This window comes from Euprymna scolopes, chromosome 14, assembly GCF_053919585.1.
Source record: "Euprymna scolopes isolate OS-2025 chromosome 14, ASM5391958v1, whole genome shotgun sequence".
NCBI lineage: Eukaryota > Metazoa > Mollusca > Cephalopoda > Sepiida > Sepiolidae > Euprymna > Euprymna scolopes.
In genome coordinates this window covers 2,902,077-2,922,496 of record NC_136495.1, presented here as the reverse complement: position 1 = coordinate 2,922,496, position 20,420 = coordinate 2,902,077, and the positions used below count along the sequence as shown (strand labels likewise).

The 20,420-nt window shown below is 27.9% G+C and overlaps 1 protein-coding gene across 1 annotated transcript in view; it reads left to right on the top strand.

Moving 5' to 3' along the window:
* Positions 1 to 20,420, top strand: part of LOC145292845 (cGMP-dependent protein kinase 1-like) — a 736,944-nt gene that overhangs the window by 562,543 nt on the left and 153,981 nt on the right. The window contains exon 6 of the mRNA XM_080138892.1: positions 9,521 to 9,598. Coding sequence (XP_079995018.1) covers positions 9,521 to 9,598 — 78 coding nt within the window. The remainder of the gene's footprint in view (positions 1 to 9,520; positions 9,599 to 20,420) is intronic.

Here is a 20,420-nt window from a genome sequence, read left to right as displayed (position 1 = left end):
ATTTGATGAAGTGTTTACTTAAGGGGGCGGTTCATTAGGAATTTGTTAACGTTGGACTTGAACACATCCAAGTTGTAGTCAGGTGGGAAGCAGACAGACGGAACAGAGTTCCACAGGCGTGCAGTATTTAATAACACTGGATGATTTAACAGCTGTTACAAGTCTGCGAAATGCGAATGATTCTTTCTTTCTACATAGTAAATATTTTTAAAACACACCCATACACAGTTATGTATGTATGTAAAATATGTATATATATATATATATATATAGTAATTTATAAAATATATATGGCGATTAAGCTACACTGAATATTCCGCGTTTCATCTATTCTAGGATTCTTCACGCGTATGCGAATCCTAGACTGGATGAAACGCGGAATATTCAGTGTAGCTTAATCGCCATATATATTTTATAAATTATTGACTAGCTCTACCTACGTATTGAGCACTTTTCAAGTTTACGCAAAAATACATTTTTCGTATATTAATTTTATGTGAGTAAATGATGTAGTTATGTATATATATATATATATATATATATATATATATATATATATATTAGCTGTACCCTGCCACGCGTTGCAGTGGCTCAATTTGGTGTAATGGAAAAATTTAATAAATAGAGAAAATGCATGTTTCTTATATTAGTACAGCAATCTACTGCAAAAAGTGAAAAAGAAGGCGAAAATAAAAAAAACTGTGCTCTTGCAGAATTTGATATGGATCCTCGGGAGTTTCTGTCAATCATTCATGGTTTGGACTTGACCAACAATAAGTGGATGAAGCCGAACGTAGCAAAAATGTTGAAACGCTAAATGCTTTTTTTTTTGTTGTTGTTTTACAAAAATGTGAGTTAGTAATAAATATTTGGTTGATGGTGGGGGGAGGGGTGTTACTATACATAGATTTGGAAAAGTCGTCCAAAAACAAATAAATGAAAGCAAAGGTAAGTTACGTTTCTACCTAATTGGATAATTGTTTAGTGTTTTCATGCAATGTAAAATGTTTAATCGGCTCAAAAAACAGAAATGGTCGCGGACTCTGTTGAATACGTTAAGGTTGGGAAAGTAAGTTGAAAACTAAAAACTATACAAAACAGTGTCTGAAACTCACCGAACATATGTTACCATGACATAGGCTGGCATAATCGGTAGGTTCTGACAGTATTTTGTATAGTTTTTAGTTTTTACTCACTTTCTCTAACTTAAAGTAATCAACAGTGTCCACCACCATTTGTAGCTTTCAAATACACCGATAAACACTGTTTTTCGACCCGACTAAACGTTACATTAAATGAAGAGGGTTTATATTACTAAACACAGATCCAAAGAAGTTGTCAAAAAATAAATATATATAAATAAATGTTGTCAAAGGCAAGAAAAGTAAATGTTCTACCTAACTGGATAAGATTTTAGAGTTTTTATGTAATGTATAGTCGGTTCAAAAACATTCAATGTTTATCGGTATATCTGAAAAATACAAATGGCAGCAGACTGTATCGAACACATTAAGTTTGGGGAAATTTGGGGAAAATGAGTTTAAACTAAAAAACTATACAATATACTGTTAGGAACTCACTCAATATATGTAACCATGACGTAGGCTTGCATATAATCTGTGGTTTTAAACTTTTGCTCGATACAGGTGACGACTTTTAAAAGTCCCTTTTAGTGATTACCTGGTTTGAGGATATTTGTACAACTAAACGGCAAATCTGCTCCAAGAAATCCGGTATTAATTTACTTTAAGGCCCGTTTCACGTTCATATATAACGAAATATTTTATTGTAGATTTCGGTGTGCTAAGAACGAATCTGCAAACCGTTTCCATAGCAAAAAGAAAGTTTTCATGATATTCATGAAATTACTTCTTCGAAAAGTGTGTGATCACCCACTTTCTGGAGTTTTTTGTTTGATTTCTTTTGCATGGTAGTAACCCCTGAACTCTGGGACTATTTTCCATTGCACAGCCGTAGCCTTCGTTTACGCTATGCGTGAGCATAAACGAAAGCTGTTTAGCCAATAAACATGTGAAAAAATCCCCCCTCTCTCAGGTGGCTAGAAAGTGGGTGCTCATTTTAAGTTAAATTTACATGGAAAAGTGATCGCCACTTCTTCGAAAAAGTAATTTCCTCATATCATAAAAACTATTTTTTTGCGACGGAAACGGTTTTCAGATTCGTTTTTAGCACACCAAAATCTACAAAAAATTTTTGTTATTTACGAACGTGAGACGCACAGCCCTTAATGGAAAATTATATAAAAAATCCGGGGGAAAATAGTTTTCAATAAAAACAGCAAATGACTTCGATAGAAAAAAATGGATGCTATTTTTTTTCTTTTTTCTGTGTGTTTCTTGGCTAAAAAGTCTTTTTGTTTGATTTCTTTTGCATGGTATTAACTCCTGAACTCTGGGACTATTTTCCATTTCACAGACGTAGCCTTTGTTTATGCTATGCGTGAGCATAAACGAAAACTGTTAAATATGCATTCCCGTACCAAACTGCCTTGTCAAAAAACCTTTAAGCCAATAAAGACGAAAATAAATGCCCCTTCCTCAGGTGGCCAGAAAGTGGGTTCTCATTTTAAGTTAAATTCACATGGAAAAGTTATCACCCACTTTTCGAACAAAAATTTCTTTAGATCATGAAAACTATTTTGGTACTCCTTGGGCGTTGAGTTCCATGGCGACCCGCAGAATTATTTAATGGTCGTTCCCCCAGTACCCCCCTAGTCAAGGCTAACGCATGCGCACGTAACATTTTTTATTTATTTACTTACGTGGTGGAGTTTCTATACTGATAGGTTTTTTGAAATTTTTTCACTGGATTATTATTGATTGAACACTAACCAGATTATGAAAAAAAATTGAAAAAAAAAATCATTTCAACATTTGAAAGGGGTACTCACTTTTTAGTAGTTACCACGTTCTGGTAAATCGGTCACTCATTTTTTTTTTTTTTTCAAAATACGGAAGTGTCTTCGGGAGATATAAAATGGTCGCATGTGGGCGAAGCAATGTACCGGGAGGCGTACGGGATGAAAAATTATTGGTAAATTTTTAGATTAGGTCCACCTCCTCAATTTTCTTTTAAATGACAACTTGAAATGGTTTTCGACTATGTTGAATACGAAAATCGCATTGAAATTTTTGCAGAAATAAGTAGTTATCAAGATATAAAAAGTTGTATTATGCATTGTAATCTTTGGCGGCCATCTTTTTTACGTGCGTGTATTTGTTTATGGCGCGTGTGCACGTAAAAAGATGGCCACCGAAGAATACAATGCATAATACAACTATTTATTTCCGCAAAATTTCAATGCGATTTGCGTGTTCAGCATACTCAGAAACCTCTAAATGTCGTCATTGAAAGGAAAATTGTGGAGGTGGACCTAATCTAAAAAAATACCAAATTATTAAACATTTCTCCAGCATGTTAGTGAAATTTATAATACTTTTTAAAAAAATTAAAAGAAAAAGAAAAAACTCACCTTTCATAAAAACAATTTTTAAAAAAAAACACCCACAAACTGACTTTTAACTAAATAAGTTAAAAAAAAAATTAACTCGAAACTTTATTTTCATAAAAACAATAAAAAAAAGTCATGTTCAATCTATTTTTTTTCTTTGAGAAACAAATATATTTCTGACTTACAAATGCGGTAGAGGCACATATTATTTTTACTTTCTATGGTTTTGATATACCGTGTTTTTATTCTTACAAAATGGGTGACTGATTTATCAGAACGTTGTAACTAAAAAGTAAGCACCACTTTCACATGTCGAAATAATGATTATAGAAATTAAGCATGGGAGTGATGGTTGTACAACGTCGCCTTTCGCACTTTTACAAACATTATTTACGTTAACTCTTTTCATAAATAATTTTTAAATAAAAGTAACTAAACCATTTATTGATAATTTGTCACGTGTACAAACATTTATTTATTTACGTAGGCTTAACTATTTTCATGAATAAGAAAAGTTTTACTCTTTAAGAATAATAAAAGGAAAAAGTTACTGAACATTTATAAAAGGACTTACTTCTTTTCATGAAGGCCAGAGGAATAGTTGTACGAAAAGTCGTGAAACAACTAATAAAGATGAGAATAATAGTCCGCAATAAATAAAAATGGTGCTAATGCAGAGAGCGATCCGCGCTATTTTTTAAATCATATTTCCACGTTTATTTAACGTTTTACGATATGTTTTTTTAATTCAATTGTAAGGTTAAAGTACAGAATAGGTACAAAACATCCTCACCTCCCCATGTTAAGAATGACTTTTTAAATAATAACATTATTTCAGCACGGATCACTCTCTGCATGAGTATCATAAAAATTAATACAAATAATACTTATCTCAATAAGTAAAAGGCTAATTTGCGTGTTCAGCATACTCGGAAACCTCTAAATGTCGTCATTGAAAGGAAAATTGTGGAGGTGGACCTAATCTAAAAAAATACCAAATTATTAAACATTTCTCCAGCATGTTAGTGAAATTTATAATACTTTTTAAAAAAATTAAAAGAAAAAGAAAAAACTCACCTTTCATAAAAACAATTTTAAAAAAAACACCCACAAACTGACTTTTAACTAAATAAGTTAAAAAAAAAAAATTAACTCGAAACTTTATTTTCATAAAAACAATAAAAAAAAGTCATGTTCAATCTATTTTTTTCTTTGAGAAACAAATATATTTCTGACTTACAAATGCGGTAGAGGCACATATTATTTTTACTTTCTATGGTTTTGAATAATAGTCCGCAATAAATAAAAATGGTGCTAATGCAGAGAGCGATACGCGCTATTTTTTAAATCATATTTCCACGTTTATTTAACGTTTTACGATATGTTTTTTAATTCAATTGTAAGGTTAAAGTACAGAATAGGTACAAAACATCCTCACCTCCCCATGTTAAGAATGACTTTTTAAATAATAACATTATTTCAGCACGGATCACTCTCTGCATGAGTATCATAAAAATTAATACAAATAATACTTATCTCAATAAGTAAAAGGCTACATACACACACGCACATACAAATATATATATATATATATATATATATATATATACATGTATACATACATATAAAAACTCCAGACTACAACTTGGATGTCTTCAAGTCTAATGTTAACAAATTCCTAATGAACCGCCCCCCCTAATTAAACACTTCATAAAATCTCCTCACTAACGTGATGTACTTGCAATAACCCTTATCCCTGAGTGGCTTACGGGCCTTGATAAGTGGTGGTCACTGTGTAAAAAAAAACAAAAAAAAAACGTGTATACATATACACACACGTGCATACATCCATATACTACTCTTGCACATAATCATATATATACACACACAGCACAAAACGTACGCGCACATGCTCACACATATATATGCACACACATACATAAGGAAATGAAATTAATGGAAGCAAATGCATACATATATATATACATACATACACACACATACATATATAAATATACACACATATATGTATACATACGCATACACGTACATAAAGTCTGGTGCCAAGGTCGCTGGAAAGATGGTGGGATCCGTCAACTGCTCCAGAAGATATCTCACTACTGATGCAATTCTCTATCTATATAAAATCCAAGTACGTCCAAGGATGGAATACTGCTGCCATATCTGGGTAGGAGCTGCTAAAAATAGCCTATCCTGCCTTGACAGAGTACAAAATAGACTTTGTGGCTTAGTGGGGGATGCCCTTTTCTCTACCCTGCACCCTCTCTCCCACAGAAGAGGGGTTGCGAGCCTATCCTTGTTTTATCGTTATTTCCATGGCAGGTACTCGTCTGAACTCCAATCGCTGGTCCCCCCTCGCCAATCTTTCACGAAAAACTCTTTATCTGTGCCTAAATCAAAACGTGGATTCCATGATCAAAGCTTCTTTCTTAGAACTGCACGCCTGTGGAACTCTGTTCCGTCTGCCTGCTTCCCACCGGACTACAACTTGGATGTGTTCAAGTCCAACGTTAACAAATTCCTAATTAACCGTCCCCTTAAGTAAACACTTCATCACATCTCCACACTAACGTAATGTGCTTGCAATAACCCTTATCCCTGAGTGGCTTCTTGGCCTTGATAAGTGATGACCACTGTGTAAAAAAAAACACATGTACAGCCATACACACACAGACCCGTACAAACATATACATACTCAAACACGCACATACATAGGTATAGACATACGTATATATTAACACAGATTCAAAGCATACAATATCCACTCGCTCATGCATGCATGCATATACACTCATACATGTGTACATCAATGTGCATACATATAGGGGCAAATTGCCACAACTAGTTCAGGTATGGTGACTTAAGTGGTTTGGAGCTGGCTACACTTGATTTTTTTTCCTATGCTTACATAACGAAATAAGCTCATTTTTTGGTGTTTATTGTGGCTTTAGAGTATGTAAAATTCAAGCCCCGAAGTTGCATCAAGTCTCCCCATTATAAAAATAGCTAATTAACCAAAGTATATAAAACATTCAAACATCGATTCAACCCAACGAACAGCAAAGCCAACTCATCCATAGATCGCGTCCAAACAGAAATATATACATTTTAAATAAATTTAATTAAACCAGATCACACTACAACAAGCATAATGAACGGACTGCATCTCAGTTAATCAAGTTACTTTTAAATATACCCTCAAAATTAAAAGCACCCATCCTAAAACTCACTTAAATAAGTAATTCTCCAAGTATTCCAAAACTTTAGACGATGACTCGTCCCCTTCTCCGCCTCACCTACTCACCCATCCGCTCAGCAAAAACAGCACGCCCACCCCATCTCATACACAATCCCATTTAAAATCACAAGAATACCCACTTCTTAAAAGTTAAAATTAAGAGGTCAACACTGAACACTAAAATACAACTCCCCCCCCAAAGAAATTCCATTAAGCACCTGCCTGCTCGCTCGATATTAACCCTCTCCCCTTCTCTCTTTACCCTTTCTACTTCACCCCACCCTCTCTTTTCCTCGTCTAAAAGCCAAATTTCATCCTACATTTATTCTTTTAGGTAGGTTAACAATAACAGGAATAGTGCATCTCTCGACAAAGGCTTCCTTTCTAGGGAAGTTGCTTTTGACATATCAATGATAAGGTATGACATAAAGACCTATTTCACAGGATTTCCAGCTACGGTACACCTGGAAATGTTTTCTTAATCATTAAATCATTTCTCTCTGATGGGCTCATAAGAGTAGTGGGGAATGGGCAGAAATCAGAAGCCTACATTATTAATGCTGGAGTCCCTCAGGGGGTCCATTCTGAGCCCAACTCACTTCCTGATCTACATCAATGATTTCCCAGAACACATATTTAAATCATTCGTTGACATTTATGGTGATGACACTATAAAAGCTGTAAATGTCAAAGTTCTCTCTGATACTCTTTCCTATGATGTTGAGCGCGTGGTACAATTAGGGGAAGAGGTGGCTGGTAACTTTTAATGCATGTAAAACAAAGCTTCTATCTTTACATCATCAACGTTCTGATCCCCATTTGGCATCAATTGAAATGGATCAGTCTCGTTTTGGGGAGGTTCCACGTTTTGACAAGCTTCTGGGAGTAACCTTTACTCCTGATCTGAAATGGAATACGTACATCAAATCTGTTGTCAAGGTCGCTGGAAAAATAGCGGGATCTTTCTAACGCTCCAGTAGATATCTCATTGCTGATAAAAGCCAAGTACGTCCAAGGATGGAATACTGCTGCCACATCACATCACAGGAGCTGCTAAAAACCGCTTATTCTGCCTTGACAGAGTACAAAATTGACTTCGTAGCTCAGTGGAGGATGACCTTTTCTCTTCCCTTCAACCTCTCTCCCACAAAAGAGACGTTGCGAGTATGTCTTTGTTTTATCGTTTTTTCCATAGCAAGTGCTCGCCTGAGCTCCAATATCTGGTCCCGTTCGCCAATCTTTCTCGAAAAACACCCGTTAAGCTGAAACCACTGTAAATAACTTTCCCTACTCTTTATCTGTGCCTAAATCAAAACGTAGATTCCGTGAACAAAGCCTCTTTCTTAGAACTGCACGTTTGTGGAACTCTCTTCCGTTTGACTTTTTCCCTGCTAACTACAACTTGGATGTCTTCAAATCGAACATAAACAAATCCCTGATAAACCGCCCCCGTTAGTAATCCAATTGGTCAAATCTCCATTGCTAACGATTACTACGATATTATCTCATTGATTGCTGTACACTCAATAATCCCTATCCTCGAGTGGCCTCCGGGTCTTGGTAAGTGATGACTCCTATGTAAAAATAAATGTCAGAGTTTAAACATCATGAAATTTAGAAGGTTGTCATTTGTTTGTTATGTGCTCTGTAATTACATTGAACTTCATGAATTAAGGATTGGTATAATTAAAAGGTGAACTATAATTGAATGATAGTGATGTTTTAGAAACGATTTTTCTGATTGGATTTTGGTTACCCTAGCAACATTTTTGTCGTCAACACATTAAAAAATCATAGCGGAAATGTCGCTTGCATGCCATTTGTGTCATATAGAGGAAATTAACAAAAGTGATGCTCTTACCGTGCAAGGACTGATAATATTTTGCTTACGACGTCGTCCGTTCGTTCTGTTTCTCTCTGTTTTGTACCTTTTTTCTGTTTATTTACTTAATTCTGTCTTTTATTTTATTTTTTATTTAGTCAATTTAAGAAGTTGGTAATAATTCTTTTATAGATTGTTGACAATGCGTATCATACTTAACCCCCACAAAAAATATTGTTTCAAAGCAAAGCCTGGAAAAACATACATAGAAAAAATGTGAGCATGAAAACTGATACGAAACTTATAAAAGTAAAAGAACTAGTTGTTAAAACTGGAAACGGAAAAGACAAGATATTCTAGTAAAAAATATAATAAATTTATAACTTAAAATATTACAGAATTAAGATATTTAAATTCAATTTAACGCTATGTAGAAATTCTTAATGCTGCAGTATTTAAGGTTATCAATTTATTATATTTTTAATAGAATATCTTACCTTTTTCTTCCAGGTTTTACAACTAGTCCTTTTACTTTTCTAAGTTTAATCTTAACCATATTACATTTCATGCTCGCATTTTTCTATGTTATATATATATATATATGTGTGTGTGCGCATGTGTATGTGTGTGCAATAACAGAATATCCGTCTCAAGTCGAATATATGCAATTACATCATTTATGTTTAAGTTTAATTTTTTATTAACTTTTGGGGGCGGTTACGTGGTTGTTTTACTCAAAGATAAAGTTTACAAAATAACAATGTGTCTACGTTACTGTCTTACTGCGAATGTGTTCCTATCTTTTAAAGAGTAACAACAGGCCGCTTTTCTAGTTAAAACAAATTTGAAATACTTATTTTCATTTTTACGATTAACTTCTGTGTTCAATTTTTCTGTTTCTTTTTATTTATTTACTTATTTAATTTTCATTTATTGTTTGATTACTTTAAGAATTTGTCTATTGCAGGATTTTTTCCGTGGTGGAGAATATATCATTCGAGAAGACGCTTACGGCGATAGTTTCTTTATTATAAACCGAGGGGAGGTAAGTTGCTGTTATTTTTTTAACAAATATTGTTATATTTTTGTTTATTTTTTAGAGCAATGCAATCGTCTCCTCAAACGCCAGTCAGTTCTTTTTAATCAAGAAACTCCCGAACTTTTATTTGTAATCATCTTTTAATAAAAACACAGTGTCCCGTGTATTTTGTATTGCATTTTCATCCCAAACAAGGCAGTGCAGCTTTGATGTAGGGGAACACTATCTGCCATATAATTTGCAGGGATACTATGTATAGGGTTTAGCGGATAAATGTTTGTTTACATTACACTTGAACCTCTGCATGTCATTACAACAGGGAAATTAGGAACCCGGAAGGGAGTTCCAAAGTTTAGCAGTCCTAGGGGAAAACAATTAGAGTAGACGGCTTTATGTCATCTGAGAATCTCTACTGTATAGGGGTGGGATTTTGCTGCTTTTCGGTTTTTCGGGGATATTTACGTCTTGTAGTTAGTCAAAGCATCTACCATTAAAATACTTGTAAAACAGGCAAAGAGATGCAATATTTCGACGATGGGACAGAGGTTGAAACCTTGCTGAGAATTCGGGACTTATTAAGTTGGCGACTTCTTTTGAACCCTGTTCAGGAGTGAAAAACTAGTTGCAGATGCACCAGCGCAAATGTAACAATAATACTCCATACATAGGTGATTAGTGGCCTTGTAGAGGTACCTTATACTTTCAGGCGTAAGTAATTTCCTATCACGGTGTATTAATCTAGTAAGCTGTTATATCAGCCTAGCACTCTATTATATACAAACCAAACTTTGTTTTATATCTGTCGCCAATTGAGCATCTGTTGGTAATTTCAAATTAACTTCGAAATGTATCCCGGGTAAACGATTGTACGATATCGAACATGGTAGCTCTACTAGTATATATTTTAGTAAGTTGAGATCAACTAGAAAATGACGATAGATGAAAGGTTAGCAGAACTGAATTTGATGTTCTCGAGTTGAAAATTTACTAGGAGCTTGCATTGCACTAGAAACAAATATAAGCGCGCAGAATTGAAAGAGAAAAGAATGATAGATAAGAGCCGACGCATTAGAAAGTATAAATGAAATGGGCTGACAGCATAAAATAAATTCGTGATTATCGTGAGTATAGGAAATAGATGAGATGCAGACAAAAGGGCAATGTATGTAATTATTATTGACCAATATAAAAGACCATCCTTTCTGTATTATAATATTTACAGATATATCACAGGCCGAAGGTACATCGAAATCGGCCAGCCAAATTTTGCTAGCCGCTCTTTGGACGTCTATTAAAAATTGTATGCCAATATGCTGCGATCACACTTTGAATTTTTATTACCAAATTGGAATTCATATTTGTCAGAATATTGACCAGTAGAAAGCTGTTCAAAAAGCAACCCAGCGAAAATGCTTAATCCAACATCTAATATACATTGAATGTCTTCTTTCCCTCAGCTGTGATTTATTGCAGTTCCGACGTTCAAGATCTGAGTTCGTAAACACTCTAAATTTTGTTAAAAATCTCTCAATCAGTAAATGGAGCAACTATTTGATCTCCACGTCTCTGACATCGAAATAAAATAAAAAATGGATTTTATATCATAATAAATAATATCAGTTGGTGGAATGGAGTTAAACTATATTGCGTTTAATTTATTGAAAAAAGATAGTTTCTTTTTTTCTTCTTATTCATATGGAATTCCATAAACGAATTCGTTATATATACTGGAGAAATAAAATAAAATGAATTTTAATTTTTTAATATAATACAACGAAGAATTAGGAAATGTTTAAATTATATGAATAACATATACATTGTGTATAAATATAACTTCAGTAACATTTAAATGGTATTATTCCTATCCACGTTTTTTTAAACGTGTTTACGCAATCAGGCCGGTATTTGGTAATTGATCATAAATTAATATCCCAGTAGAGAAAACAGCACTATAGCAGTCGGTAGATAGACATTTAATGTTGTGTCGTAACACAATATTAAAAGAAGAAAATCAAGTTGAGGTTGGTTTAACAAACGAAATGTATTAACATCACATGTACAAAGGTAGGAATACGGCAGTGGAGTACTGTCGCTCCATCTCCCCGGTGTAGACATTACTGGCACTATATATAGTCTGGCACTATATATATATATATATATATATATATATATATATATATATATATATACATATATATATACTGGCACTATATATACTAGCACTATATATATATATGTATATATATAGTGCTAGTATATATATATATTGCTAGTATATATATATATATATATATATATATATATATATATATATATATACATATATATATATATATATGTATGTATAGTGCCAGTATATATATATATATAGTGCCAGTAATGTCTACACCGGGGAGATGGAGCGACAGTACTCCACTACCGTATTCCTACCTTTGTACATGTGATGTTAATGCATTTCGTTTGTTAACTAACGAATTAACTAGCGAATAAATACTGGGAACTCAAAGAAAGCGGACATTCGCCGGTAGTCGAATGGAAAATAATGAGACAAGCTACCACATGCAGACATTTAGACGACCCATGTAAATTATGCCTTCATGAAAAATTTTCTATCCTGTACTTTAAAGAACCTCAAAATCTATTAAACTGTAGGCGGGAAATAGCAAACAACTGTGTTCACAAAATAAAACTTACTCTAGGATAGCGATACAAAATAGCTTTAAAACTAACAATAACAATAGAAAACAAACAAATAAATAAATTAAATAAACATGAATATACATAAACGATCACACACATATATGTATATATATATGTATATATGTGCATGTATGTGTGTACACATAGGTATATTTATATGTAAAAAAAAAGGAGAACGTCTACCTAAAACCACTAACCTAGTTCTAAAACAGATCCTTTGTTTGATAAAATTCATGCCCATTGGCTGATTGGAAGGGGCGCGGTGGATACTAAAAAGCTGATTGGCCAACTAGAAATCCTCAACATATATAAAAACAAGAAGCAACCACAGAATTCGCGCATAAGCCTGACGAATCCTATAGTTGGATGAAACGCAGAATATTCAGTGTAGCTTAATCGCCATATATATTTTATAAATTACTAACTAGCTCTACCTACGTATTGAGCACTTTTGAAGTAAATACTTAAAGTTTACGCATAAATCTATACTTTCGTATATTAAATTTATGTGAACAAATGAAGTAGTTATATATATATATATATATATATATATATATATATATATATATATATATATAGTGAGAACCGGTGTAATTTCTCTTATGCATAGAAAGGCCGGTATAACATTCAATTACACGGACATATACATAAAACAGTTTATTTCATGGAAAGGTTCACAATTTTAGCAGCAAAAAATTTATTTCAAGATAATTTGTGTAAAATGTAATACACGAACCTTATCACTGTTGTCTATCACTGGTAAAATGTGTGTAATATAATCTAGATGAGTTAATACCAGATCCAATCGTGTAAAGTTTTTATGTAATAAAAAATACAACGATAGTTTAGAGAGCAATGTTTGGATTGTTCAGTTAATTATGAATTACGGTTAATTAAAACAATTTAAAATATTTCCATATATAACTCAATCCCACAACCATGGCATATATTATCAAGTATCTTACAGAGTTTATCTATATAGGAAAAGACAACGTTATAAACTCACATTTATTCATATATAAATACTAGCAGGCCACTCGGCGTTGCCCCGTCGTAAAATACGCATAAATATTATATTTTAATTCATTCAGAAATTGAGGCATGTGTATGCGAGTATTATGTTTTTTCTAAACCGTTCACTTCTTGTAAATAAAAAAAGAAAAATACTCCAGCTGAGATTTAAACCGAAACATAAAGACAGTTAATCAAGTACGATAACTATTAGACCAGCGTGACATGACGTGTAAAAGGTATTTTCGAACTATTTATTCTTGATATAAGTAATATGTAATGTGAACTTTTCGCGCATGCGCATTCGTGAAACAGCAAGCAGACAAAAATTGGATGACTCCTACGTACCAATATTTCAATTGTTATCCTATAGCAGTCTTTTTCTCGATCAAAACCGATTAAAAAGTTCTTCGCTTGTCTGAATATCCTATATACTAAATTTTTGCTCTGTAGATCAAAATTTCGTTGAGCTGAGAAGTGCCCTCACACACACACATTCTCATTTTTATAGATATGCAGGTAAACACAAATGATACTTTATAATTTTCCAGTGTACTCGATGAATGTTGAAAGCAACATGCAATCGTTTATTTAACGTCTAAAACGTATTATCGATTGAGAGTAATTCTCATCTCATGTTGGCGAACTGATATAGAAAAGAAACACTCCCAAATCATCCTAGTTTTAAGTGTGAGATATTTGTTAAGTATCAAGCTGCGAGGGGATAACTGAATTTGTAAACCTATCTGCTGTTTGTCACACGCACAGTATTTTGCTTTTCTTAGGCGTGCAGCTATTCGTTTTCGTGAACTTCATTAGTAGTCTAATCTGTCTGTATGGTATCAATCGGCTTTTGATCGCGTTCGTTTTGCCTTTGTCGTCTTTCGCCCATTCGAACTAATCGTGTCTGATTGGCTCGGCCGAAACTAACTGAACCAATCAAAAGTTTACATAAAAACGTCATCAAACAAAAGTGCACGGCATAAGCTTTGGTAGGTATCAATGGTTATTTTTGTTGTTCGAACTGTCTTTATAATGAAGCTGCTACAATTACTGCATGATCTGAAAGCGAAAAGGATTTTTCATGCTATTTGTTATGGCATATTTTATGAAAAGTTCCTCTGAAGTCTGATTGAAGGTTTTATAAAAGAGCTTTCGTCATTTGCGTCCAAATTTCTCCGACTTTGTTTACATCAAGTTTTGTGTATCAAAATCTTACGCATGACAATTTTTCTTTTGCTTTTTAGAAGACTGTATGATTTTATAAAAAAGAATAAGAACGCATACTTTTATTAAAAAAAACGCATAATGTTATAAAAAAGAATGCATAACTTATAAAAAGAAAGTATAATTTTATAAAAATGAACGCATAATTTTATAAAAAAAAGTAATATGATTTTATAAAAAGAGAAGGTATAATTTTATAAAAAGAGAAAGTATAATTTTATAAAAAGAGAAAGTATAATATTATAAAAGATAACGCATAATTTAATAAAAACAAAAAGAAAGTATGATTTTATAAAAATAAGAAAGTATAATTTTATAAGAACGATAGCATAATTTTATTAAAAAAAGTATATATATACCTATAATTCCGTATTCCTTTGGTGTGTAGTGATATTCATATTAAAAACCTTATTTTTCTATTTATTTAAAAAGAAAATACAATTTTGTTATATATGAGTTTTCGAATTGCATTCATTAGCAAAAGATCTAACTAATTTGCATATTCTTTTAAACATTCATTTTTAATTAATTCCTATTAGTTTTTTCAGTTTTCTTATAGGGTGATCACCTTCAGTTAACTATTACGGGTAATTATATCCATGCAGATATTCTACATGATTTATACTTGAGAAATATTTGCGTAAAAAGCTTACAATGAACACAAAATCGTTTCCATATATATTTATGTATACGTATATATTTTTGTTTCATCTATCGGTCTATCTATCTATCTATATATCTATAAAAGTGAACGTGTCTGTCTGTCTGTCTGTCTGTCTGTCTGTGTACATTTCCCTACGCAATAACTCTGTCAATTTTTAGTCTATAGACTCGAAATTTAAAATACCGGGTACTGAGATTTGGGAAAATCGATGTGACGGGTGTCAGCCAGAAATTTGGCTGTTAAGGGGTCAAATTTCAACGATTTGACCTTTAAGAACTCTACCAAACTCCTCCGACAATTTTTGGTCTAGACACTTGAAATTTTAGATTTAGGTTCCTTGAACCTGGATCTAACTTAATAAAGTGATTTGAGCCAGAAACTATAAATTTTAAGGGGTCATAATAGGGGTCAAATTAAAAAGAAAATTACTCTTTTTTTTTTTGCTCAGCATACACCTTCAAACACCCGGGCAACGCCGGGCTTAAATGCTAGTCATTTTATAACAGGAAAAGAAAGTAGGATCTTATAAAAAAGGCATAATTTTATAACTAAAATAAATTATAATTTTATAAAAAAGAAAGCATAATTATATTAATAAACATCATAATTTTATAAAAAAAGAAAACATAATTTTATAAAAAAGAAAACATAATTTTATAAAACAGAAATTATAATTTTATAAAACAGAAAGTATGATTTTATAAAAATAAGAAAGTATAATTTTATAAGAACGATAGGAAAATTTTATAAAAAAGTATAATTTTATAAAAGGAAAAGAAAGTAGGATCTTATAAAAAAGGCATAATTTTATAGCTAAAATAAAGTATAATTTTATAAAAAAGAAAGCATAATTTTATAAAAGAGAAAACATAATTTTATAAAACAGAAAGTATAATTTTATAAAAAAAGCATAATTTTATAATAAAAATAAATCTAATAAAAAAGAAAACATTATCTTATAAAACAGAAAGTATAATTTTATAAAAAAGAAAACATAATTTTATAAAAAAGAAAACATAATTTTATAAAAAAGAAAACATAATTTTATAAAAAGAATGTATAATTTTATAAAAAAAAGTATAATTTTATAAAAAAGAAAATATAATTTTATAAAAAAAAGAAAGCATAATTTTATAAAAACAAAAACATAATTTTATAAAAAAGAAAATAAAATTTTATAAAAAGAAAGTATAATTTTATAAAAAAAAGTATAATTTTATAAAAAAAAAGAATGTATAATTTTATAAAATAGAAACTATGATTCTATAAAAAGAAAGTACAATTTTATAAAAAAAATAATTTTATAAAAAAAGAAAATATAATCTCATAAAAAGAAAGCATAAGTTTATAAAAAAGAAAGCATAATTTTATAAAAAAGAAAAAATAATTTTATAAAAAAGAAAATATAATCTCATAAAAAGAAAGCATAATTTTATAAAAAAAGTATAATTTTATAAAACAAGAAAACATAATTTTATAAAAAAGAAAGCATAATTTTATAAAAAAGAAAAAATAATTTTATTAAAAAGAAACTATAATCTCATAAAAAGAAAGCATAATTTTATAAAAAAAAAATAATTTTATAAAAAAAGAAAACATAATTTTATAAAAAAGAAAGCATAATCTTATAAAAAAGAAAGCATAATTTTATAAAAGAGAAAGTAACATTTTATAAAAAGAAAGTCAAATTCTATAAAAAGAAACCATAATTTTATAAAAAAGAATGTATAATTTTATAAAAAAAGAAAATATGATTCTATAAAAAAGTACAAATTTATAAAAAAAATAATTTTATAAACAAAGAAACATAATCTCATAACAAAGTAACCATTATTTTATAAAAAAGAAAGCATAATTTTATAAAAAAGAAAAAATAATTTTATAAAAAAGAAAACATAATCTTATAAAAATGAAAGCATAATTTTATAAAAAATAAAGCATAATTTTATAAAAAATAAAGCATAATTTTATAAAAAAAATAAAGCATAATTTTATAAAAAATAAAGCATAATTTTATAAAAAAAATAAAGCATAATTTTATAAAAAATAAAGCATAATTTTATAAAAAATGAAGCATAATTTTATAAAAAAGAAAACATAATCTTATAAAAAATAAAGCATAATTTTATAAAAAAGTATAATTTTATAAAAAAGTATAATTTTATAAAAAAGTATAATTTTATAAAAAAAGAAAACATAATTTTATAAAAAAGTATAATTTTATAAAAAAGTATAATTTTATAAAAAAGTATAATTTTATAAAAAAAGAAAACATAATTTTATAAAAAAGTATAATTTTATAAAAAAGTATAATTTTATAAAAAAGTATAATTTTATAAAAAAGCATAATTTTATAAAAAAGAAAAAGTAATTTTATAAAAAAGAAAACATAATCTTATAAAAAGGCATAATTTTATATAAAAAAAAACATAATTTTATAAAAAAAGAAAACATAATTTTATAAAAAAGAAAACATAATTTTATAAAAAAGAAAACATAATGTTATAAAAAAGAAAACATAATTTTATAAAAAAGAAAACATAATTTTATAAAAAAGAAAACATAATGTTATAAAAAAGAAAACATAATGTTATAAAAAAGAAAACATAATGTTATAAAAAAGAAAACATAATTTTATAAAAAAGAAAACATAATGTTATAAAAAAGAAAACATAATGTTATAAAAAAGAAAACATAATGTTATAAAAAAGAAAACATAATTTTATAAAAAAGAAAACATAATGTTATAAAAAAGAAAACATAATGTTATAAAAAAGAAAACATAATGTTATAAAAAAGAAAACATAATCTTATAAAAAAGAAAACATAATTTTATAAAAAAGAAAACATAATGTTATAAAAAAGAAAACATAATGTTATAAAAAAGAAAACATAATTTTATAAAAAAGAAAACATAATGTTATAAAAAAGAAAACATAATGTTATAAAAAAGAAAACATAATGTTATAAAAAAGAAAACATAATTTTATAAAAAAGAAAACATAATGTTATAAAAAAGAAAACATAATGTTATAAAAAAGAAAACATAATGTTATAAAAAAGAAAACATAATTTTATAAAAAAGAAAACATAATGTTATAAAAAAGAAAACATAATGTTATAAAAAAGAAAACATAATTTTATAAAAAAGAAAACATAATGTTATAAAAAAGAAAACATAATGTTATAAAAAAGAAAACATAATTTTATAAAAAAGAAAACATAATTTTATAAAAAAGAAAACATAATGTTATAAAAAAGAAAACATAATGTTATAAAAAAGAAAACATAATCTTATAAAAAAGAAAACATAATTTTATAAAAAAGAAAACATAATGTTATAAAAAAGAAAACATAATGTTATAAAAAAGAAAACATAATTTTATAAAAAAGAAAACATAATGTTATAAAAAAGAAAACATAATGTTATAAAAAAGAAAACATAATGTTATAAAAAAGAAAACATAATTTTATAAAAAAGAAAACATAATGTTATAAAAAAGAAAACATAATGTTATAAAAAAGAAAACATAATTTTATAAAAAAGAAAACATAATGTTATAAAAAAGAAAACATAATGTTATAAAAAAGAAAACATAATGTTATAAAAAAGAAAACATAATTTTATAAAAAAGAAAACATAATGTTATAAAAAAGAAATCATAATGTTATAAAAAAGAAAACATAATTTTATAAAAAAGAAAACATAATTTTATAAAAAAGAAAACATAATGTTATAAAAAAGAAAACATAATTTTATAAAAAAGAAAACATAATGTTATAAAAAAGAAAACATAATGTTATAAAAAAGAAAACATAATTTTATAAAAAAGAAAACATAATTTTATAAAAAAGAAAACATAATGTTATAAAAAAGAAAACATAATTTTATAAAAAAGAAAACATAATTTTATAAAAAAGAAAACATAATGTTATAAAAAAGCATAATTTTATAAAAAAGAAAACATAATTTTATAAAAAAGAAAACATAATGTTATAAAAAAGAAAACATAATTTTATAAAAAAGAAAACATAATTTTATAAAAAAGAAAACATAATCTTATAAAAAAGCATAATTTTATAAAAAAGAAAACATAATTTTATAAAAAAGAAAACATAATTTTATAAAAAAGAAAACATAATTTTATAAAAAAGAAAACATAATTTTATAAAAAAGAAAACATAATCTTATAAAAAAGCATAATTTTATAAAAAAGAAAACATAATTTTATAAAAAAGAAAACATAATGTTATAAAAAAGAAAACATAATTTTATAAAAAAGAAAACATAATTTTATAAAAAAGAAAACATAATGTTATAAAAAAGCATAATTTTATAAAAAAGAAAACATAATTTTATAAAAAAGAAAACATAATTTTATAAAAAAGAAAACATAATTTTATAAAAAAGAAAACATAATTTTATAAAAAAGAAAACATAATCTTATAAAAAAGCATAATTTTATAAAAAAGAAAACATAATTTTATAAAAAAGAAAACATAATTTTATAAAAAAGAAAACATAATCTTATAAAAAAGCATAATTTTATAAAAAAGAAAACATAATTTTATAAAAAAGAAAACATAATTTTATAAAAAAGAAAACATAATTTTATAAAAAAGAAAACATAATGTTATAAAAAAGCATAATTTTATAAAAAAGAAAACATAATTTTATAAAAAAGAAAACATAATTTTATAAAAAAGAAAACATAATTTTATAAAAAAGAAAACATAATCTTATAAAAAAGCATAATTTTATAAAAAAGAAAACATAATTTTATAAAAAAGAAAACATAATTTTATAAAAAAGAACACATAATCTTATAAAAAAGCATAATTTTATAAAAAAGAAAACATAATTTTATAAAAAAGAAAACATAATTTTATAAAAAAGAAAACATAATCTTATAAAAAAGCATAATTTTATAAAAAAGAAAACATAATTTTATAAAAAAGAAAACATAATTTTATAAAAAAGAAAACATAATCTTATAAAAAAGCATAATTTTATAAAAAAGAAAACATAATTTTATAAAAAAGAAAACATAATTTTATAAAAAAGAAAACATAATCTTATAAAAAAGCATAATTTTATAAAAAAGAAAACATAATTTTATAAAAAAGAAAACATAATTTTATAAAAAAGAAAACATAATCTTATAAAAAAGCATAATTTTATAAAAAAGAAAACATAATCTATAAAAAAGAAAACATAATTTTATA